The sequence below is a fragment of the Saccopteryx leptura genome, chromosome 11, assembly GCF_036850995.1.
Source record: "Saccopteryx leptura isolate mSacLep1 chromosome 11, mSacLep1_pri_phased_curated, whole genome shotgun sequence".
In the NCBI taxonomy this organism is placed as follows: Eukaryota; Metazoa; Chordata; class Mammalia; order Chiroptera; family Emballonuridae; genus Saccopteryx; species Saccopteryx leptura.
The window spans coordinates 68,667,846-68,690,946 of NC_089513.1; the positions used below are offsets into that span (position 1 = coordinate 68,667,846).

The 23,101-nt window shown below is 59.4% G+C and overlaps 1 protein-coding gene across 2 annotated transcripts; it reads left to right on the top strand.

Moving 5' to 3' along the window:
• Window positions 1–483: 483 nt before the first annotated feature.
• INKA2 (inka box actin regulator 2) lies at window positions 484–15,495 on the top strand. 2 transcript variants are annotated; one of them, XM_066353129.1, is made up of 3 exons: window positions 484–694; window positions 11,833–14,416; window positions 14,629–15,495. In XM_066353129.1, exons 1-2 carry the CDS (start codon window positions 638–640, stop codon window positions 12,658–12,660), a joined length of 885 nt encoding a protein of 294 aa, XP_066209226.1. In that variant the 5' UTR covers window positions 484–637; the 3' UTR covers window positions 12,661–14,416; window positions 14,629–15,495. The 2 variants fall into 2 exon arrangements, with proteins under 2 accessions (XP_066209226.1, XP_066209227.1); XM_066353130.1 differs by having other exon boundaries at window positions 11,833–14,400.
• The last annotated feature ends 7,606 nt before the right edge of the window (window positions 15,496–23,101 follow it).

The window sequence follows — 23,101 nt, forward strand, 5'->3', positions numbered from 1 at the left end:
GGGCGGGGTGAGGGGACAGGTAGAGCCACAATTCCAGAGTCCACTTGGGGGAAACAAACTAACACCAACAAAGAGCTGCTGCGCGGTGGAGGATAGACAGCGGCGCTCCTCCTCTGATCCGAGTTCTGCAAAGGGGTTGCCCCTAAGGCACTCGGTCTCTTTCTGAGATAGCTGCTCAGGGCCCACCCATAAGTCGACGTCCTCTCATTATGACCAAACAGGGCTCCTGCGCTTTGTTGGCAGGCGTCGGTACAGTCTGGCGTCATAATGCCCCCCGCCGCGCGGGCCACGACCAGGTGTCCCCCGCCAGCCTCCCAGGAGCTGCGGCCCTGGCGGGGTGGAACCCCCAGCGGCGGAGTGCGCCTGTGGGCTCCGCCCGCTCCCCCGCCACGCGCTCTTCTGATTGGCTGGCGGCATCCCCCCTGCGTGCTCATAGGCTGAGTCTCTCCTCCTCCGCCCCGGCTCGGACAGCGCGCAGCCAGCAGTCGAGAAGCTGCTCCAAGTCCCCGCAGGCTTCGCTCGGAGCTGCGGGAGGCGCGGGTCTCAGGGTCTCGCAGCCCGCGGAACGCGCGATTTCAGCGGGGCGGCTGTTCCCACCCGGGAGTCTCTGGTAGAGCCGAGCCCGGCAAATGGGCGCATGAGGAAGAAGAGCGGGGAAATGGACTGCTACTTGCGCCGCCTCAAACAGGAGCTGGTAAGAGAGGAGCGGGCGCCAGGGCGGGCTGCTCCCCAGACGGGTCCCTACCTGGCTCGGCCGGACCCCGGGAGCCGGGACGCGCGCGGTGGGAGGGAAGCCCGAGAGGGGAGAGGGGACGCGCGCTGGCAGGCGGAGGGATGGGCCTGTCTCGAGGGAAAAGGGCCACGAGGAAACTTGAAGCAAAGATGGTGTGAGCGTGAGGACACCAGAACAAGTGACAGAGCCCGAGCTAACCAAACCCAGGCTGTAAGGGGCCCGCGGGAACCCTGCGAGAAAAGAGGGCGCACCCTGAGACGGACAGACGGGCGGACCGACTGGGGACTAGACGTCGCCCAGAAAGAGCGGGACGCAGTTGGGGGGCGGGGTGAACAAGGTGAAGAGAGGAAGCAAAGAAAAAAACAACCTCACAGACACAGAAAAAGAAAAGAGAAAAAAAGAGCGGGACGCGGGTGCCGGGCTGCTGGGCGATGTGGGGCGCGTGGGGCGGGCGCGCGGGCCGGAACGCTGCCCGGGGCAGAAGGTCAGCGGGGACTGCTCGCTCGCGGGGAGCTGGCACCGCCTGGGGCCCCCGGCTCCGCCGGGCTTGGCCGAGCTGCCGAGGCTGCGGGGGCTCGCTGGGCCGGCTGTCTGCCCGGGCTTGTCTGCCAGCAGGGAGGGGGCTGGCAGCTGGAGCGGCGGGGGAGGGCCGTGCGGAGAGGAGGGGCCCGCCTGGCAGATCGCGAGCGGAGCTGCGGAGACCCAGCCAGATGTCAGGTCTGGGCTTGGGGCGTGCGGAGGGAGGGAGCGAGCGTGCGGGGCCTGCGAGAAGTAGCTCAGGGCGGGAGGGGCGCGTACCCACCCAGGTCGGGGGAGGGGGACCAGCTAAAACTCTGTTAGGTTCTCACTGACTTCATACACCCCCTCCCCCCCCATCATGTTCCTTCAACCACTAGACTTCAGACGGACTGTCAACCAGGCTCTGCGTCTTCGCTTCTGCCTCTGTTTGTCCCTTTTCGATTGTTGCTCTTGGAATCGACCTCTTTTCAGCCTCACTTTTCCCTCCTCTTCTTACTTGACAGAGCCCGGGGTGGGGGTGGGGGGAGCACCAGGATAACAAGAGCAGGCCTGGGCCAGAAAGTGGCATCCCAGGGTTCTCTGGCTGGCCACAGCCTCTCCTCCAGCCCCAAACCTGACACTCCTCATGCTGGGGAGGGTACCTGGGCAGCGGTGCCCGAGGCCAGCCTTGGGGACAGAGACTTGAGGTGCAGGTGCCTCTCAGTGATGCTTTTCCTGGTCGAGTTAACCAGACATGCTTCCTGTCAGTCCTACTCCGGAGCCTGCCTTCTCAGGTCAACAGTCACTTCTCTGATTCTTCCTCCTGAAGCCCTTTTTGTGGTGCCGGTCAGATGGGAAAGTTACCCAGAAAAATGCTTATTCCATGAGGGATAGAAGAGACTCCGTCACATCCCCTCCCAAACTAATTTTCACATGCTTCCCATGTCAGTGTGGGCTGGCTGGCCCAGCCCACATAGACACAATTCTGACCTTTCCCATGCATTTGTCCAATATCAGAAAGAAAGGTCTAGGTCATCACAGATAATGTCTGAAGTCCAAGGCCCATGCTGAGAAGAGAATCTAACAGAATCCTCTTTTTATGCTTGGAATCTGGGACCACACCACCCACCTCAGGATCTGCTTTAATAGAGGGTTTGTGGGTGTTCCTGGCATGGGCTTGAATTTTAAAATCCTACTGATTTGCATTTTTTGCAGCACCCTAGGTGGGAGGTGGTGAGGGGAGGAAGCCAGTCTGTGGATGCCAGGAGATTAAAAAAGGCACATAGGAATCTGCACCGAGCTGAGCTCCAGGTCTTGATCTGCACCATCTCCTGCCAAGGACCGGAGCCCCCAGTCCCCAGGAAGAGGAAGAGGAGAGGCTGAAGTCACCCAGCTCCCCATTAGCTTTCATTTGGCCCTTTGTCTGAGCAGTGTCAGCCTTTGACTCTCTTGGAGAGGAAGCCGAATGCCTGGCCTGGGGCCCAGAATGACACTCAGATGGGAGAGCTCTGCACCCTCCCCCCCACCCCTGGGGCTCCGCCCCCTCCCCTGCACCAGTCTGCCCTGAAAGGAGACAGCAGAGTGACAGGCAGAGTTGTTAGAGTCTTGTTCACTCCCTGACACCTCAGCCCAGTGCTTAGGTTGCTGAGCCAAGTCTCAGTGCCTCAGTTTCCCCAATGGGAGTGAAGGAGAAAGCAGGGATGAGTTAACCCAGGCTCAGCCATTTGGGTCCTGTAGGCACTATGGGGGTTGAATTCAATGCAGCTTGTTTATCCCCCATGTCAGTTTATGCCCTGAGTTTGAGGGTGTGTGTGTGTTCAACCCAGCCAGAATCTCCTCTGCCCCCCAGGAGGACTGGTTTTGCAGTGTGAGCCTAGGAATGGCACTTGTGGAATACCAGTCAAGTTCAACACTTATTCCACTGAATTCCTTTCCAGAAGCATTCGTCCTGCAGACGCTGTGGTTAAACCTGCTGGTAAAGGGAACATTAACAGGCTGTGAAACGGGCTCTGTTGAGGGAGTTCGGTGCTCCCCTCCTGCATCCTGGCCCTGTCCTTAGTCCAGAAAATCTAGACAAGTAGAGTCTGTTCCTGAAAACCAAAGTAGCAGAATTTCCCAGTTTCTTGAAGCAGAATATTTGCACTGTGATGAGTGAGTAGCGGGAAGGGAGGCTGAGGTTTGGGGAGCCTGGCTCAGTTCGATTGATGGCTGATGTCTAGAGAACTGGACCTTTGGCCCTGCCTGGACGGGGACGGGGATCAGGTTTCAGAGACGAAATGTGGCCCAAGAGTAGCAGCAGCTGACACTCTTCTTCATTAGGACCGGGGCTTGGGGGCTGCAACTGCTCAGCAGGGAACACATCTCTTCCCCCCTCCAGCCACCAGAGAGGGGGCCCTGCCTGGAACACAAGGCCTTGGGACCAGCTGTTCCATACACAGTTCTCCCTTGAGGGCCTCTAACAAAGGGGTGGGCACGGTACACGGAGGAAGCAGCTATAAGATGCCCACAGAGTGTTCCTCATGAGTTCAGATCAGGATAGAGCAAAAAGCAGTGCATAAAGGCTGAGTGATAGGGGCTTATGAAGGACAGCTAGGCTGGGAAGGCTTCCTGGAGGAGGACGAGGTTGATGGAGGCCAGCTCTTGGAAGGTCCATTCTGGCTGAGGCATGGTGAACCAGCAGAGGGACTTCTCTCAGGCTGGGGAAGGTCAGCCTAGGACAACATGGTGTTCCTAGAAGGCAATTACCTAGCCGCTAGTGGTCACAGATTCAGGAGGTTTTGGTGTATGGAGGAGGACGAGGGCCTAAGAGTAAGGAGGGCCAAAGCAAGGAGGAGAAAAGATGGTGATAGAGGAGAAAGAGCCGGAACAGCCTTCAGGACTTGGGACAAAAGAGCAAATTTCCTGAGGCAGAAAGAAGCTTTTACAAAGGATCTCACAGTGCAGTTTCCTTTGATGTTTAGAGCTGGAGTAAAGAGGGGTTTGGACTAGACCAAGTGGGCTAGTCAGTGGGAAGACGTAGGCCTGAACTCAAATCCTGGCAGATTACTTAATCTCTCTGCGCCTTGGTTTGCTCATCTGTAAAATGGGGTTTTAAGAATACTGACATTGCCGGACCAGGTGGTGGCGCAGTGGATAGAGACCCCGTGGGTCTCGGACTGGGATGCGGAGGACCCAGGTTCAAGACCCCAAGGTCGCCAGCTTGAGTGCGGGCTCATCTGGTTTGAGCAAAGCTCACCAGCTTGGACTCAAGGTCGCTGGCTCGAGCAAGGGGTTACTCGGTCTGCTGTAGCCCCCAGGTCAAGGCATATATGAGAAATCAATAAATGAACAACTAAGGAGCCGCAATGGAGAATTGATGTTTCTTATCTCTCTCCCTTCCTGTCTGTCTCTATCTGTCCCTCTCTCTGACTCTCTCTGTCTCTGCCACAAAAAAAAAAAAAAAAAGAATACTGACATTAAGCAGCTACTGAAAGGATTAAATGACAATATAGGTAAAGTACCTCCCTAACTTTATGTCCTTAGCATGTAACAAAGCGTCTGATATGTGGTAGGCGTTTGGTAAACTTCTAGTGATGGACTAATCAGACTGGTGTGAACTAGTCATTCATTCACAGAATGCATTTACTGAGTCCACAACCGATCCTGCCTTCAGGGAACTCACAGTAATAAGAAAGATAGTAAAATTTATTGATATTAACATTAAAACATTTTTAAATTTTATTGATTGATTTTAGAGAAAGAGAGAAACATCAGTTTGTTGTTGCACTTATTGATGCACTCACTGGCTGATTCTTGTGTGTGTCCTGAGCGGGGATCTAACCCACAACCGTGGCCTATCTGGATGACACTCTAACACGCTGAGTGTGTTAGAGGCCTGGCCAGAGCCTCATTATTAACATTTTTGGTATGACAGGCATATAATGTATTATGTCATTTAATTGCCAAAGCGACACTAAGAAGTTGTATTTCCATTATTCCTGTTTAATAAATGACACATGGTTGGGTGACTTGGCCCAGGTCCTGAAGCTGAGAAGTGGCAGAGTTAGGATTCCATTCGGCCAGTCTGCGTGTGAAACTCGCTGCAGCCAGCGCACAAACGCCAACCTCCACTACAGAGAGAGGGTACGGGCTGTGGGAGGCGCCGTTCAGGGCCCTGAGAAGGGAGAGCTGCCTCCCGCTGGGGAGTCAGGGGAAACAGGTAGCATTTGAGCTGGACCTTGAGGGATACATAGGAACACGAGCAGAAGAAAAACGGCTTTTCAGAAAGATGATGAAACAACACGCACTAAAGGCAGAGATGCCAAGTAACAAGGATGTCCGCAGACTGTCTGGCAGACATGTTTGAAGACTCGGGGTTTTTTTTTTTTTGTATATTTTGTATTTTTCTGAAGTTGGAAACGGGGAGGCAGGCAGTCAGACTCCCGCATGCTCCTGACCGGGATCCACCCGGCATGCCCACCAGGGGGCGATGCTCTGCCCATCTGGGGCGTTGCTCTGTTGTAACCAGGGCCACTCTAGCGCCTGAGGCAGAGGCCACAGAGCCATCCTCAGCGCCCGGGCCAACTTTGCTCCAATGGAGCCTTGGCTGCAGGAGGGGAAGAGAGAGACAGAGAGGAAGGAGAGGGGGAGGGGTGGAGAAGCAGATGGGCACTTCTCCTGTGTGCCCTGGCCGGGAATTGAACCAGGGACTCCTGCATGCCAGGCCGACGCTCTACCACTGAGCCAATCGGCCAGGGCTGGTGAAGACTCATTTGAGTTTGGCTAGAACATAGGGTAGGTGCAGAGAAAGAGGGGCGACAGGGTTGAATGAGTTGTTGACAACAGACTGTGGGGACCCGAGTGCCATGCTCGGGTCTGGCCTTTTCTCTCTGCGTTAGAATAGGAAGGTCGGACACCCCGTGGGTCTAGGAGGTGGTATGGGGGGGGGGATAGAAGAGGAGGATGAGTCAGAAGGCTTTCAGAAGAGCCCACACAGGAAAGTATGAAGGCCTGAACTAGGAAGGAGGAAAGAAAGGTAACTTCTTGAGGTCCCTTGGATGCCCAGGGAACTTAGTTGACTGACTGCTGTGGCCTTGGTGAGGCAGGGGGCCAGCTGAAGGGGCAAGACTGGGCACCTCTCTATCTATCTGCTTCTTGCTGGATGGGGCACGTGCCCCCCAGGAGATGGTTCCGTTGGGAGAGTGAGTGCATCCTTTTCAGACTTCCTCCTTTCTTTCCTGTCCTCCCTTTCTGATTCTTGGCAAAGTTTCTACATTACCTTCCTGTGGAGCATTCCAGCCAAAAGCAGGGGCCGTGAAGGTCCCCATTCACTGGGCCGGAGAATGGGCCACTTGGCAAAGAGCGGGGCTTTCCCCGTTTCTGGCCCTGACCCTCCTCGGCGCTTCCAGAGGGGTTGAAAGGAGCTGTGTGGGAGCCTGTGAGTGATGGGGTGGGGGAGCAAGGCGGGGCGCGCTGCCAGGCCCTTGGGCGAAGCTGGGGCCCATGTCAAAGGATTCCGGCTGAGCTGGGGAGGGCGTGAGAGGGACGGATGGAGGGCACAGCTGTGGAGTCGGTCGGGAGCCTAGGAGAGGGTTTGGGAAGGCTGCCGAGGATGCTGGTGGCACACTTTCCTGTCCCCACTCTTCCCACACCCCACCAGCCCAGAGAGTGCCCAGGGGGAGGGTGCTGCCCGTGGACAGCTGGCCCCACACTGCCCCCTCGAGGGCTCAGCCCTGGAGGTCCAGGATGCTGGGTCTGGCTTCCCAGCAGCAATGTCCCCTCAGCCCTGGGCACTCAGCCCCCTTCCCTCCTCAGAGGAGTCAGTGAAGAGGTGCCTTTAGTGGAAATGAACTGAGCTGCATCTTGGAGGCCCTCCAGGACTCCCTGTTCTTCTCCTGTGCTGTGGGGCCTCTGCCTGTCCCACGGTCGCCTGGTTTCTCTTCACAACAAGCCTATGAGGCTGACAAGGCAGGGATGATGCTGGCGTGGAAAGCCCACTGGCCTCGAGTGAGGGTCCAGGCTGCGGGCCCCGGTCCTCCCACATCCACACGCGGAACTTCAGGTGATAGATCAGTGTCTCCATGGGAGGCGCCCAGACGACATGAGGTGATGCTAAGATGAAAAACTCATTTCAGAGAGTTGCCATCTGCTCCTGGCAAGTGATACACGTGTCATCTCGGTTCCTATGTGAACACATGTACATACACAGTAGACTTGAATAAACTATTACATAAGAGGCTAGGCGGTCCGTAGATACAGTGAAAATCAAGAGGGAAGTTGCAGGAAGCATGTGTGGGAAACAGAGAATCTGAACCTCTCAGCTGCCTAGCTCCACGTCCTCCCAGTGGAGGTGACGCCGGCTTCGCCCCTGCCAGCCTCCCACAGTAACTGTGGCATCAGATCGGATCGGGCCATGGCGAGGGGAAGGCAGGTGCTACTACCCACGTGGGAGGGGCTATCGTTTTACAGATTCAGGACCTGGAGCACAAAAGGTTGGTGAACCTGCCGGGAGTGTGGTGTGGCTGGGAATCAGCCTGACCCTGGCCAGGTCTCACCCCACAGCAGGCCGCTCCTCACAGACCCAGGAGGGTGCGTGGCGTGTCCAGCTGTAACACAGGGAGAGGGCCAGGTCTCACCCCACAGCAGGCCGCTCCTCACAGACCCCAGGACGGTGCCCGGCGTGTCCAGCTGTAACACAGGGAGAGGGCCAGGTCTCACCCCACAGCAGGCCGCTCCTCACAGACCCCAGGAGGGTGCTGGCGTGTCCAGCTGTAACACAGGGAGAGGGCCAGGTCTCACCCCACAGCAGGCCGCTCCTCACAGACCCCAGGAGGGTGCTGGCGTGTCCAGCTGTAACACAGGGAGAGGGCCAGGTCTCACCCCACAGCAGGCCGCTCCTCACAGACCCCAGGAGGGTGCTGGCGTGTCCAGCTCTAACACAGGGAGAGGGCTTGGTCTGCTTCAACTGCAGCAAGAGAAACTCAAGACTGACATGAAAACATTTTAGAACAAAACATCTGGAGGCTCTGGTGGGCAGAAGATGGACTGTGGGGTGGGTGGGTGGGTGCTGGGAGCGTGGGGAGACCTTGTGTGCACTTTCTGTGAAAAGATTCTGGGGAGAGAGAGAGAGAGAGAGAGAGAGAGGAGGGTCTGCAGTAAAGATGGAACTGGCTGTGAGATCTCATCCCACTCAGACTCAGACTAAGCAGGTTGTGATTTGGTCCCCATTCCGAGAACCCGGGGCACTGGGAGGCTGGATGGGAACCCTGCACCCTCAGGCCTGGAGCCTGGGATTTAGTGTCCCTTGTTCCCAGCTCAGATGCCTTCGAGGTGGCCCCCTCCTCTGCCCCTACCCCACACTGCTCTCTCTCCTCCCTCCTCTGTCACTGCTCTCTCTCCTCCCTCCTCTGTTCCGGAGGCCAGGGTCCCACGCTCGGGACAGGACAGCAGCGTGCCCCCTGGCTTTCTCCTAGGGTGACATCATTCCCCTCGGGGTTGGGAAAAGCAGCTGCATCTCCATCAAGGCCCAGCTGATGGCCCTGCCCCCGGTTCCCACACTCGGGGCTTCCTCCTTCCGTTCTCACCCTTCAGTGCCAGTGCTGCGCTCTGCTCCGCTCCTGGGCGGGCTGACGGGCTGAGGGAGCTGCCTGACCACAGTCCAGAGGACGCCAAGGCTTCCCCGTCCTCCCCTTCTCTCTCCGCTGTGCGGGCGGGGGTAGCAGGGACAGGAGGTGGACAGGAGGCGAGAGGGTTTCTCCCCGGTCAGAACAGGTGGATGAGTGAAACCAGTCATTACTATGCATCTATGCGTCGAGGTTCCCTGAGGAAGAAACGTTCTGTGAGTTCTAAGGAGGCCTGAAGACAAGACAACAGCCCTAACTCGCCTCTAGGCTGCTCATAATCACATCCTCCCTCACCTGACCCTTCCACAGCTGTTCGAGGCAGGAAGTCTTAAAGACTGGAGAAATTGAAAAACAGAATTTAAACAACCTGCCCGGATCACACAGATTACCTGATCGAGTTGGGGTTTGAACCCTGTTCCATTAGTCTCCAGGACCCAAGATCTTAAGCAATACAGTAGACCATTTTCCCCCCATGGCTGTCATTGCAGCTCTTGTTTACTTAAATGGGGCCTCTGTTTTATGGGCAGCCCTGAAGTCATACATACCCACATTCGTGCTCAGTGGACAGGGTACAAAATGTCAGCATTATTCCTTAAGGAGTTTTCCATACTGGAGATTGAATGGGTTCATTTCATTCCTCCCACCCTCTGACCTGGACTGTGTTCAACGGTCTGGACGCGAGCCTGCAAGCTCGGACTCCTTGCCTCTGCGTGAAATGCAACCCTGAGATCTGTCCCCGACTCTCTCCCTGTGCAGGGAGGTTCTGTCTGGAGGCAGCCAGCAGTCTGGAGGGGTGATTTGGGCGTATTCAGTGGTGCTCAATATATGTTTTATGGGGCTGTGGCCAGTGCAAGGTACTAGTGAGGTTCTGAGGAGACATAGTGAGATGAGCGGTGAGTGCCGTGACCAGGCTGTGTCGGTCGGTTAGACTGGTCTGGCAGCTGGATGGCCTTCCAGGACGCTTCTGCACGTCAAGGGATGGAAAGGCAGATGGGAGACATCGGGGGACAGGAACAGGGCGGTTTGGGCAGGAAAGCCAAAACTGACCCTGAGGTTCCGGGCTGGGGTGAGGATGGCACAGGGGAGGGAGGGAGCAGGACTAGGGACGTCAGAGGAGCAGTTTGCAGGGAAGGGGCCTTGCTGAGTTGGGTTGGGGTCTTGGCCACTCCTCTGACTCTGCTCTGGGCCCTCCGGGCTGCAGCCAAGGAAGGGGTCAGGGAGGTGGAAGCCACAGAGGTCAGAGAGGGGCCCCTGTGAGTGCAGCCAACCCAGAGGCCCTGTCTCTGCTGCCTGGCAAATCCGGGGCTCTCACCCAGCCACCGCTTCCAGCCCTGTTGTGGGGGAAGGTGCAGTGTGGCGATTCCCCATCCTCTGTTGTCTGTTCGTGTGGCTGGCTCAGGGGAGCCTGCCCCTGCTCCCCCACCAGGGCCATGCGGCTGGCTCAGGGGAGCCTGCCCTTGCTCCCCCACCAGGGCCTTGAGGCTGGCTCAGGGGAGCCTGCCCCTGCTCCCCCACCAGGGCCGGGGTGGGCAGGGCAGCTGACCCTGAAGCCTGCGAGGGTCAGCTGCCATGCAGCCCTGCAGAGCCTCGGTGCCTGTCCTCCGCCCCTCATCCCTCCACCCCTCCACCCTGTGGGCTTAGCTCTGTGCATTAGGACAGAGGTAAGACGATCCCCACTCCCTGCGGGTCTCTGGGGGGCTTAAGAAACAGATGGTCCCCGCACAGGAGGCTTGCAGTTGGTAACCTGAGCAGAGCTGGGGAGGGAGTGGGCAGGACTCGGGCAGCTTGGGCCCGGGGACGGGAACCTCGTGAATGTTATCAGAAGCAGCGTCCCCTGCCCAGCCTCCACACTCGGCCCTAGCCCAAGTCAACCTCTCAGCCCCTTCCAGCTGGCACCTAGGACTTGGGCCTCACATGCCCACAAAGGGGCTGGGGAACTGGCCCCAGTGTCCCCCCTCTTGGCAGCACCAAGTGTGCCGGGAAGGCAGGAAGGGCCTTGGAGCCAAGTCCAGAGCAGCTGGGAGAGGACAGGTGTTCAGAGGGAGAGGAGGCCAGCGAAGCCCTAGACAGAGGGTTTCCCAGCGGGAGCTTCCTGGCCTCCTGGGCCCCCTCCCCACCCCGCCAGCCAGATGTGAACAGCAGGAAGGAAACCCGGGCCTACCCCTCCTCCCAGGGAACCGAGACCCTCCTCTTCCCCCGTGGAGCACAGAGCAGCCTTCAGCCCAGGGCCACAGCCAGCAGGCTTGGGTCTCGCCAGCGAGGACTGTGGCACTGGGAGACGTGTGTGTGTGTGTGTGTGTGTGTGTGTGTGTGTGTGTGTGCGCGCGCGCGTCCGAGTCCAGCCCTGTGAGCTGTGTGACCTCGGGCGAGGTACTTCACCCCACTGTGGTTAACTCACTTGTTCAAATGGGAACAGTAATAAAGAAAGATGAAAGGAGGTGATGTGTGTTGTGTTCCTAGCACCAGTCCTCTTACATAGGAACTGCTCACAAAGTGTCATTGTCCTTGTCCTCATTGTTCTTGTCATTGTCATCATCCTCTCAGGGAGGCTCAGAGGAGGAAGAGGGCACAGACACGAGGTCAGAGATGATCTGTCCACCCTCCCACTTGGCTCACCTCTGTAATCTAGAGCAAGTTCCTATGTGCCTCAGTGTCCTCATCTGTAAAATGGGAACAACAGTCGTCACTCCTCCACAGACAAGTCTGGGAAGTTAATTTATATGCAGGCACCGATACAGACCCCAGAGGGGGTAGGGCAGCGCCCGCCACAGCAAGTCCGCTGCCACAAACGCCATTCCTTCACGCCGCGGTCTCGGGTTCGAGTGCCTCCTCCCCCATCTCTGCCTGCTGTGCACCGGGCTGTGCTGGTGCAGGTCGCCGGCAGGCTGGGGTGACACTGGAGGGCCGAGTGGGGGGAGGGGGCCTCGGGTCAGGGCCAGCGAGGGGCCGCCCTGCCCCAGCCCCCGGCTCACTGGCCCTGGTGGTGGTCTCTCTCCGCAGGTGTCCATGAAGGAAGTGGGCGACGGCTTGCAGGACCAGATGAACTGCATGATGGGTGCGCTGCAGGAACTGAAGCTCCTGCAGGTGCAGACCGCCTTGGAGCAGCTGGAGCTCTCTGGGGGCGGCCCTGAAGGCCCGGGGACACAGCCAAAGCCCCCTCAGTGGGAAGGTGCCCGAGGACCTGCCAGGTCTGCCTTCTCCTCCCCCGCTAGCCAACCTTCTCAGGGCAGCAGCGCCAGGCACTCGCCCCCCGGCGGCGTGTGGGCGAGGGAGCCGGGCCCCCGGCCCAGGACACAGCCGCCAGAGCACCGCAGCTGCGCCGGGCAGAGGCCGGAGCTGGGGGAGCCGGACGACTGGACCTCCACCTTGATGTCCCGGGGCCGGAATCGACAGCCTCTGGTGTTGGGCGACAACGTTTTTGCGGACCTGGTGGGCAACTGGCTGGACTTGCCGGAACTGGAGAAGGGCGGGGAGAAGGGGGAGCCCGGGGAGGCGGGGGAGCCCCGGGCCGAGAGGGCCCCGCCGCGGGAGCTGGGCCGCAGGTTCGCCCTGACCGCCAACATCTTCCGCAAGTTCCTGCGCAGCGTGCGGCCCGACCGGGACCGGCTGCTGAAGGAGAAGCCGGGCTGGGTGACGCCCACGGCCCCGGAGCCCCGAGCCGGCCGCTCGCAGAAGGTCAAGAAGCCAGGCCGGCCCAAGCGTTCCGGACGTTTCTCCTTCCCGGGCCCGGGGGAGCCCCGGCGAGGGGAGAGCCCCTCCGCCAGCTGCCCCAAGGCCCTGGACGCCTCGCCCTGCGGCTTCGACATCAACACCGCCGTCTGGGTCTGACTCCTGGAGACAGGGCGGCTGAACCCGAGGGGCAGGTCCCAGGGCCGGCCCGGGGAGGGGAGCGGAGGCTGCTGTGCCTGTCCGAAGCCCAGGCCCAGGTTCCTGCTCCCCAGAAGGGACGGAGAGGGGGCCACAGTGTCCGGAGCAGGACAGCCTGTGGTTGGGAGAGGCTGTGCGGGCCGGCTGGTGACTGTGTGTGCGTTCGTGTGTGGGAGTGCGTGTTGCTCACTTTGGGGCTGGAAGGGGATGAGACCAGGGAATCCTGCTGCTCCTCGCTGCCCCCGGAGACCTCCGCTGAACAGGCTGCCCGGACTAGGGCACCAGGGCCTAAGGGTCCCCAGAGAGGCCCCCAGTGAAGACCGCATCTCCCGTGTCCCCGTAAGTGTTAGCTTCCCTGGCAGAGCACTGCTGCAGGCAGGGACACCAGGAGCAGCGGACGGCAAATCCCCCACCTCCCCACCTGTTCCTGCCGCCGGTGAGGTCTCAGCCAGCACCCGGGCCCTGAGACCCGGCTGAATAAGGAGTGTGGGTGTAAGGAATCCTGGGGAAGCCCCTTGTCTTTCTTTCCAGAAGCACAGGGAAAATAGTGCCTGTAGCACCTGGAAGCGTTTTCATATCCATTATCTCCTTTGTAAGGGAGCAGGCGAGGCAGGTGTTAACCCCGCTTTCCAGATGAGATGCTACCTGTCCCTGAACTCGATAGTGAGCAGGGGCAGCCCGGCCCGGCCTGACCTAGCACAGCAGCTGGGCCCAGAGCTCTGTGGGGAGACCCACACTGCTCCCCAACACCCCGTCTCAGGACACAAGCACGTGGCAATTCTCCAGTGAGGCCAAGGCGTGCCTCCTCCTTCCCAGGCGTAGTCAACGGGCTCATCTTCCACCTGACCCAGAACGGGCCGGGGTGGAGGGGCTGGGCACAGGGCACCGGGCAGCTCCTGCCGCCCTTGGCCCTAGAGCAGTGCCCCCCCCCCCCAGGCCAGCGCTGGCAGCCACCAGCCCACCTCCTCTGGCCTGGGGAGCCTGCTGGCTGGGAGCAGACAACACGGACCCCAGCTCGGAGGGCACGCCCTCTCCCCCTCCCCCTCCCTCCCCTGGATTGGCCCTCGGCCTGATGGGAGGTGACAGCTGCAATTAGAGGCAAGACGCTGCCCTCAGATCATTAATAGCAAATTGGAGAAGAAAAATAACGAGAGAGACAAGAGAGGCTCTTCCTACATCCTGGGCCTCTGGGGAGGGGAGCGAAGGGGGCTCTAGTGTGCGCTGCTCTCTAGCTCCAGCTGGGGGGGGGGGGTTCCGCTCGCTGCCAAACTCCCACGCAGTTGAATGGCAGGTATGTAGCTTTGGGTGACAGAAGCTACAAGAGGAAAGGCCCAGAATTTATTTTTGTTTTTGAGAGGTCTCTATTAGCTGGACAGTATGCACACATCTTTCAAGCTTTAGAATGACCCTAGAAGGTACTGTCATCATCCTCCTAGCAAATGAAAGCAGCAGGATTTGGAGCAGAGGCTTGTCTGGTTCTGACACCGTCTCTTCTGCTGTCCCCGAAGTTGGCCACTGAACTGGCACTCCCCAGAGGAACAGGTGGTGCCGCCCCGGTCTCCCCCACAGAGCTCTGGTATTTCAGTCCTGTGTGAAGGCCCGTGGGCTGAGGCTGCCTCGGGTGTGTGTGTGTGTGTGTGTGTGTGTGTGTGTGTGTGTGTGTGAGAGAGAGAGAGAGAGAGAGAGAGTGTGTGTGTGTGTGTGTGAGAGAGAGAGTGTGTGTGTGTGTGAGAGAGAGTGTGTGTGTGTGTGTGTGTGTGAGAGAGAGAGAGAGAATGTGTGAGTGAGAGAGAATGTGTGTGTGTGTGTGTGTGTGTGAGAGAGTGTGTGTGTGTGTGTGTGTGAGAGAGAGAGAATGTGTGAGTGAGAGAGAATGTGTGAGTGTGTGTGTGTGTGTGTGTGTGTGTGTGTGTGTGTGTGAGGGCGAAGAGGCCACTACTGATGCTGACTCCTGAGAAGAGAAGCCATCCAGCAAATCATTCCAGGAGGCACCAGCTCCGAGTCAGGAATGAGTCTACAGGAAAACGAGTCATCTTGTGGCCATTCACCTGTGACTCCTCTGTTTTCTGGGCCGGTCACAGCACTTCTGACCAGTGGAACCAAACTTTGTGAACACCCCGCCACGCCAGACATCGCGATGGGAACAGAGAACAGAGGGATGGAAAGGACCCCGTCCCTGACTCAGGGGGCCCGGTGGGAGAAGGCAGCACCTGGAACCCACGGGCTAGCCAGAGGGAGTCAAGGGCAAGAAAACATTTCAACTTGGGCTGGAACTAAACAATGAGGAGTGACGTGTGCTGTGACGCCAGCGACAGGTGTCAGGCGCTGTCATCTTCCTGTTCTTATTTCCTTCCCCCCACACTCCGGGAGTGGATGCTGTTCCTCTCGGGTCACATGGAGAGGCTCAGAGAGGTTCAGCAACTCGCCCGGGGTCACAGTGACAGCTGGGACCTGACACACCCAGTCCAGTCTCCCGCTCCTCACGCCACTCCACACGTTGACCACATCTGCTCCAGAGCCCAGTCCAGGGGAGCACCACCGAAACCTGTCCTCACTGTCCTCACGGTGTCCGGGCACGGGCAGTAACAGAACGCTGACTCCGGTGGGGCGGTCAGCCTGGGCCCCACAGGACTGATGTAACAGCCGCCTCACTGTCATACTTTGCTAATGAATGCTTATGGTCATTTGCTTCCTTCTCCTTCCCCTTCTGGGCTCCTGCCGCCACTGTGACCCTGATGGAGACTGTTTTTCTGAAGCTGCGGGAAGAGAGCAATGGGAACGCAGGGGGCCCCAGCGGTGCAGGAGAGTGTGGGTGTGGGGAGCTGTGTGTGCAAGGTGGTTGGTGGTGGTGGTGGGGACCTGATCGTGCAAGTAAGCGAGAAATGATAGCTTAATTCTGCTTCTGGGGCTCATTTTATGGTTAATTAGGACATGCAAATAAGCTGGAAGCTCATTTAATACCCTCCCTGGTATGGGGCCCTGCCTCACACCTGGCCTGCTTCCCTGGCAGGTACAGGGGCCCCCGGCTGGCTCAGGGCCCCACCTGCTTTTCTGTGGCCCTGTGGCCAGAGTGGGTGCCTACTCGTGTCCCCGACCAGAGCAGGAGCTAGAAGCGGCCCTGCTGGGCATGGCCTGGCCCGCTGGTCCCCTCCTGCCTCTGTCCTTCCAACCCTTCACTCCTGGGACCCTCTGCCCTCAGGCGCCTCCCCTGCACCCACCCATCAGGTTGAGATCAGAACCCACTCTCTCCCTGGTTCTCCCACCCCATTTCCCTGCTCCCCAGAGCCCTGTGGGGGAGGAATCCTTTGTCTCCCCCAAGTCAAAGGTGCATTTCCTACTGGGGCCCATGAAGCAAAGCACAGCCTGTCCGTGGGGAGCAGGGGCCCGTGTCCCCGGGTGACTTCCCACCCACCAGGGCACTGCAGGTACTGGGCCAGCACACGGCGTGGGCACTGCATTCGGAGCGAGACCGACAGGGTGTGAGACCCATTCTTGTGTCTGCGTGGGCCTGTGCGTGGAGCTTGCCGTCTGGGGGCCTCGCTCACTGAGGAACAGGGACAGCGCAGGGCTGCCGTGAGACCCAGAGGACAAAATGCACTGACGGGTCACGCACACTATCTGCACGGTGAGCGGAATCATTTACTGGACCCCCTGACTCAGTTCAGGCGCCAACCACGGGACCCAGGGCAAAGCACTACAAAGAAAGCTTTCTCTGAGCCTGGTCTCTTCTATTAAAAATGTATACCAGGCCTATTACCTCACAGGATGTAGCCAGGATCAGAGGAGACAATAGGTGTGGACATGTTTTTGTATAGTGTAAAAACATTACCCAGAAGGGCTGTGATTTGCCAGCTGACAGTTTTCCATAGAAGGACGCTGTGTGTGCTGGGGGTGGGGGACGGAGAGGGCAGCAACAGGGGCTGCTGGAAGTGGGGACCCCACGGCCCGAGGGGTGCTTTGGGGAACACCTCACCTGCACCCTCGCTCTCCTGCACGGTCAGCCCCCGGGGCGCTCACGCTCTTGGCAGGGACTAGAAGGAGCCAAGTGCTGATGGTTCTGGGAAGAGCCAGGCCTCTGCTCTGAGGCCTCAGTGGCCGGAGTGTCCAGGCCCCACACCCTCCCCTCCCTCCCTCCCCCAGCCATCACGGGGACTGACGGCCTAAAGGGGCCTGTGGCCGTCCTGCTAGGACCCCCGCCAATGAATGGGGCACAAGGTGTGGTGGAGGGAGGCGCCCATGGAGCCTGCCCCTCAGGAGAGGTCTCAGGGCCAGGCTGGTGCTGCCGGGCAGGGCGATGGGCTTCCAGGCCTAGAAGGTACTGGACCGACCCTGACCCGGACCCTGACGGGCAGGGACCGGCCTCAGACCGCACTATTAGACGTTCCCGGCCTCTCACTGCCTCCTCTGGCTGATCCTAAAGCAAATAGGATGATGACACCTCTCGGCCTGGTTCCCTCTGAACTTGACAGACTTGCTCTCTCCCTTCGCTCAGTCCCAACATAGCCCTCCACACACCACCTCCAGGCCAATACACACCCCAGTTCTGGCGCGCGCGTGCACACACACGCACAGGCATCACAGTGCAGTCAGCCGCACCGAGGTCCCCGAAACCCAGACCCTGGGTAGAGAAGGCAGCAGGAACCCCGACTCCAGGTCTCAGGCCACGAGACGCCATTTCCTCTCACTAGGGCTCTCTGAGCATGGCTGCAATGTCCCGGGGACACAGGGCTCCCTGCCAACCTGATGCTCAGGACCTCTGCCCGCTCCCCACCGTGCCCAGCTCTGGGCTGCCCACTACCCCTTCCTGCCCTCTCCATGCAGAGCTGTGCCTCGTTTCCCCAGCTCCGGGCTGCCCACTGCCCATTCCTGCCCTCTCCATGCAGAGCCGTGCCTAGTTTCCCCAGCTCCGGGCTGCCCACTGCCCCTTCCTGCCCTCTCCATGCAGAGCCGTGCCTAGTTTCCCCAGCTCCGGGCTGCCCACTGCCCCTTCCTGCCCTCTTCATGCAGAGCCATTCCTCGTTTCCCCAGCTCTGAGCTGCCCACTGCCCCTTCCTGCCCTCTCCATGCAGAGCCGTGCCTCGTTTCCCCAGCTCTGGGCTGCCCACTGCCCCTTCCTGCCCTCCCCATGCAGAGCTGTGCCTCATTTCCCCAGCCTGAGGCTGCCCACTGCCCCTTCCCGCCCTCTCCATGCAGATCTGTGCCTCGTTTCCCCAGCCTGAGGCTGCCACTGCCCCTTCCCGCCCTCTCCATGCAGAGCCGTGCCTAGTTTCCCCAGCTCTGGGCTGCCCACTGCCCCTTCCCGCCCTCCCCATGCAGAGCCGTGCCTAGTTTCCCCAGCTCTGGGCTGCCCACTGCCCCTTCCCGCCCTCTCCATGCAGAGCCGTGCCTCGTTTCCCCAGCCTGAGGCTGCCCACTGCCCCTTCCCGCCCTCTCCATGCAGAGCCGTGCCTCATTTCCCCAGCCTGAGGCTGCCCACTGCCCCTTCCCACCCTCTCCATGCAGAGCTGTGCCTCGTTTCCCCAGCCTGAGGCTGCCCACTGCCCCTTCCCGCCCTCTCCATGCAGAGCCGTGCCTAGTTTCCCCAGCTCTGGGCTGCCCACTGCCCCTTCCTGCCCTCCCCATGCAGAGCCGTGCCTAGTTTCCCCAGCTCTGGGCTGCCCACTGCCCCTTCCCACCCTCTCCATGCAGAGCTGTGCCTCGTTTCCCCAGCCTGAGGCTGCCCACTGCCCCTTCCTGCCCTCCCCATGCAGAGCCGTGCCTAGTTTCCCCAGCTCTGGGCTGCCCACTGCCCCTTCCCGCCCTCTCCATGCAGAGCCGTGCCTCGTTTCCCCAGCCTGAGGCTGCCCACTGCCCCTTCCCGCCCTCTCCATGCAGAGCTGTGCCTTGTTTCCCCAGCCTGAGGCTGCCCCGCGCCGCTGGTTGCTAGGCGGGGGCAGGTGTCCCCATCCAAAGGAAGATTCAGGTGGTTTCCTGGCTGCTGCCCCCTCCCCGTGTGCCTCCTCCAGCCCCTTCCTCATCTGCTCCCCCGACCAGAGGCTGGAGACTACAGCTGCAAGGAAGTGCGGCCTGGGGCCTGCGGGACACAGGAGGTGATGGAATCTCTGAGAGCCTGTGATGTCACCTCTCCCCCCATCTCCCAGGGGTGCCCGGTGTCTGGAGGCCCAGCCCTGCCCAACCAGACCCCAAAGGAACTCAGCTTATTTCTGGGGACTTCTCACTTGCCCTCCAGGGAGATGAGCTACTTGGGGGAGTGTCCCCAGCCTGGGGTTTTATGTCCCGAGGTCGTCTGCCCCAGTCTCGGATTGGCAGGCCTCTACCCACCTTCCACTCCCCTGGGCAGCCCTCTGGAGGCCTGCGTGCGCCTACACCCAACCACAGGACTTCTCAGTCACGGTGTGTGTTTCTTCCTGGCTAGACTGTGAGCGCCTCCAGGGCAGCAACTACTCGCTCCCTAGTTGTGTGTCTGCAGCCTGCGCCCAGGCCGGGGCACCTGACCCCACTCCCCCGAGAGCCCTGGCCGAGCAGGCTCCCACTAGGGGGAGACCAGCGGCCAAGGCCTCCCACTGCCCCCTCCAGTCACGAACACTCCGTCCCCAGCCCCTGAAGCTGTGCGGGCCCCTCTGGTCTAATGCAGGCTGTCCTCACTCCTCCCGCCCGCTCCCTGGCCCTGGCATGCTGTCACCAGGCTGCCCAGAGCTCAGGCCCTTCAGGCGACTGCAGGCACGCTCGCACTTCTCAATGCAAGCAACCCGCAGTCCTTGTCCTGGGGGACATCACGAGGCCGCCCTGCCTCCAGATTTCTCCCCCTCTGCGCCCCTCCTCCTGACCTGGCCCGTCTCCTGGTTCTTTATGGCAACAACTTCTGGCGTGGGTGTTTTTTCCTCCCCAGTGTTGCCAGGGATCCCCACCCCGGCCGGGGACACTGAGTCTGCTAGATTCTCTCGCCCCCATTGTGAGTATGGAGGATCAGGGCGGGGCACCGGGGAAGGAAGTGGAGAGGTGGGTGCTCAGCGCCTTCCCACCTCCAGCCGCACCACTGGCCACACTCCAGGCATTGTCTCCCAGGGACTGAGGGGCCAGCGAGGCACCAAGCGGACTGTCACTTGTATAGAAGTAGTGGGAAAGGGGAGGGTGTCAGGCACACATTTATTTTTAAAAGTAAAAAAAAAAAAAAAAAGAAAGAAAGAAAACCCAACAAAAACCCAAACCAAAAGAACAGAGGTTCTTCCAAATAGGGTAAGTGTAGCAACTAAAATTGCTACACAGACTCAGTGCCCTGGAGGCTGGCGGCTGGTGACTGCGGCCTCCACTCAGGTCCCCCAAGCTCACCACACACAGCCTGCAGCACGCTCATTGCCCAGGGCACCCGGGCTGGACAGACTCCAGCAGGTGTTAGAAGCCCTATCGGAGGCTCCAGGCTTCTGTTCAGATAAGTCAGTTTCTACCCCAGAGAAGAAGGGGTGACACTCTGCTTCAGTGGTTTCAAGGGCCCAAGGAATTTCAAAGCTTCTGGCCTTGGCCTCAGGGCCCTGCTGGGAGCGTCCAGATCAAATATCCTCTTTACACTTCTCCGTTAAATCTAAAAGCCCCCAGGAAAGGCAGGCCGGTGCCTAGTCCCAGGTCCAAGACCTTTCCGAACTGGAAAGACTGTGTGCTTAGCACCCCCTCAGGTGTGGTGGCTCCTCAGACTCCCCACTAGCACCCCCTCAGGAGTGGCGGCTCCTCAGACTCCCCACTAGCACCCCCTCAGGTGTGGTGGCTCCTCAGACTGCCCACTAGCACCCCCTCAGGTGTGGTGGCTCCTCAGACTGCCCACTAGCACCCCCTCAGGAGAGGTGGCTCCTCAGACTGCCCACTAGCACCCCCTCAGGTGTGGTGGTTCCTCAGACTCCCCACTAGCACCCCCTCAGGAGAGGTGGCTCCTCAGACTGCCCACTAGCACCCCCTCAGGAGTGGTGGCTCCTCAGACTGCCCACTAGCACCCCCTCAGGAGAGGTGGCTCCTCAGACTGCCCACTAGCACCCCCTCAGGTGTGGTGGCTCCTCAGACTGCCCACTAGCACCCCCTCAGGTGTGGTGGCTCCTCAGACTGCCCACTAGCACCCCCTCAGGAGAGGTGGCTCCTCAGACTGCCCACTAGCACCCCCTCAGGAGAGGTGGCTCCTCAGACTGCCCACTAGCACCCCCTCAGGTGTGGCGGCTCCTCAGACTTCCCACTAGCACCCCCTCAGGTGTGGTGGTTCCTCAGACTCCCCACTAGCACCCCCTCAGGAGTGGCGGCTCCTCAGACTCCCCACTAGCACCCCCTCAGGAGAGGTGGTTCCTCAGACTCCCCAACCCATCCAGCCGGAGAGACAGCAGTGAGGCGCAGGGTGAGGGGACAGGCTGTGCTCTCCTCTCACCCTGAAGGGCAGCCCTGAATGTGGGATCTGGGTAGGAAAGTTGGCGCCTACCACACAGGGATGGAGTAAGGCAAAGGCCCTCTGACCAGCCTTCTCCATCAACAGGGCAGCCTCCCCGGGAAGGGCTGGGCGGGGCTGCTGTCTCATGCTATGGAGCAACCGCAGAGAGAACTTGGCAGGGCGTGAGGGTTGAAGTATTGACTGTGTTCTCAGCAGGTGCCCCAATGCTTTTTTTTTTTTAGATTTATTCATTCATCTTTAGAGAGAAAGGAGAGAGAGAGAGAGAGACAGAGAGAGAGAGAGAGAAAGGGGGGAGGAGCTGGAAGCATCAACTCCCATATGTGCCTTGACCAGGCAAGCCCAGGGTTTCGAACCGGTGACCTCAGCGTTCCAGGTTGACGCTTTATCCACGGCGCCACCACAGGTCAGGCCAGGTGCCCCAATTCTGAGGGCAGCAGAGTCACGCCAGGTGAAGCAGAGGAACACAGAGCAAACAAAGATTGTCCTCTTCAATCCTGACATCTTTGAGTCCCTGAGTATTAACGCTGGTTCCCTTCCCAGCTGAGCTTTGCTTTGGGCATGACCACAACCACACGCCTCAGAGATCATCGCCATTGCAGGGGGGAATGACGTGAGAAATGAAGACTGGGAAGATACTCCACGGGGAGTCGACAGTACTGTACTTTCCACCCCGGTCAGTTCTGAAACTCCCCCATCCCTGCCCTCTCCACGTCTCACCTAGAGGACTGCTCGGCCCCAGTGAGTTAGTTACCTAGTTTAACCTACAACTTCCCTGCTCCGAGGCTCCGCGCCTGCTGCGGCCCCAGCCTGCCCCTGCAGCCTGTTCCTTCCACTTGGACACCAGCGGACACTGGACCACTCCTTGCTCCTGTTTCTGCACTTGCTTCTCCCTGAAGCCTGCCTGGAATACTCTTCCCTGCTGCCACCTTTGAAGGCCCACCTCAAACTCGCCTCTCTGAAGCATTTCGGATCTCCTAAAACAGAGGGCATCTGTCTCTTCCGTCTCGTACTCCTTTGCTTAAAACTTCTTGATGGTATTTCTTTTTTACAAGAGCTCTTTATCACCTCCCAGTTCCTACATCCACACAGTCTTCCCATCCGCCTGCCGGCGCTCCGACCTGGTGAGCTCTACTTGGACACGAGACCCCATTGCACCTGCTCGGCTGTCCTCCGTGGACAGTTCCTGTTAGACACAAACGTGGCGCTGCGCCCAGCTAACAGAGCAGTCCGCGCCTGGTGTCTCCGATGCCCTTCTCCCCGTTTTCTCCTCCCCCTGCTCCAGACAGTGCCCACCTCTCCCCCGAAGCCCATCCGGGTCACCAGCGACCTTGTTCTCCTTCCTCTGTGTCTCCCAGCCCCATGACACCTCTCCTCTATCAATATGCACCATCACCTTCGTGTTCTCACATACCAATGTCAACCTCCTGTCCAGACTTCTTCCTCTGATCTGAGTCCCCTTCTAGCTCCTAACTGGTCCCTCGAACGGCTGGTCTCAAGGCCAGAATACTCCTGCTGGTAGGTGAAGTCAGAGATACATTGTATCCTTTGCTGAAATCCTGTCCATGGAGCCCTCTCAGAAAATGCTGAAGGAAATTTGCCCCCTCCTCAGTCCTGCCACACCACTCTCTCCCCCTTGTTCACCCTGCCTGAGCCACGCTGACCTCCTTGCTAGTCCCCGACATGCCAGGCGCCGTCCACCCTAAGGCACCTGGGCAGACCCGTCCACTGCATGGAAGGCCACCCCGCCCCGCCCCCAGCAGTATGGGCTGCACATTTTAAGTACTGATGCAAACAGGAACTTTAGGGAAACCTAAACCTTCGACTCAGCACCACAGGTCCCCTGTCCAGCGCTCCTGCCCCTTTAAACTGCCTGTCCTCCAGAGCACTCATTACACACACGCACACGCACGCATACACACACACACATACACACACACACACACACCTGTCAAAACCCCACGAGGGAAGGATCTGTATGTT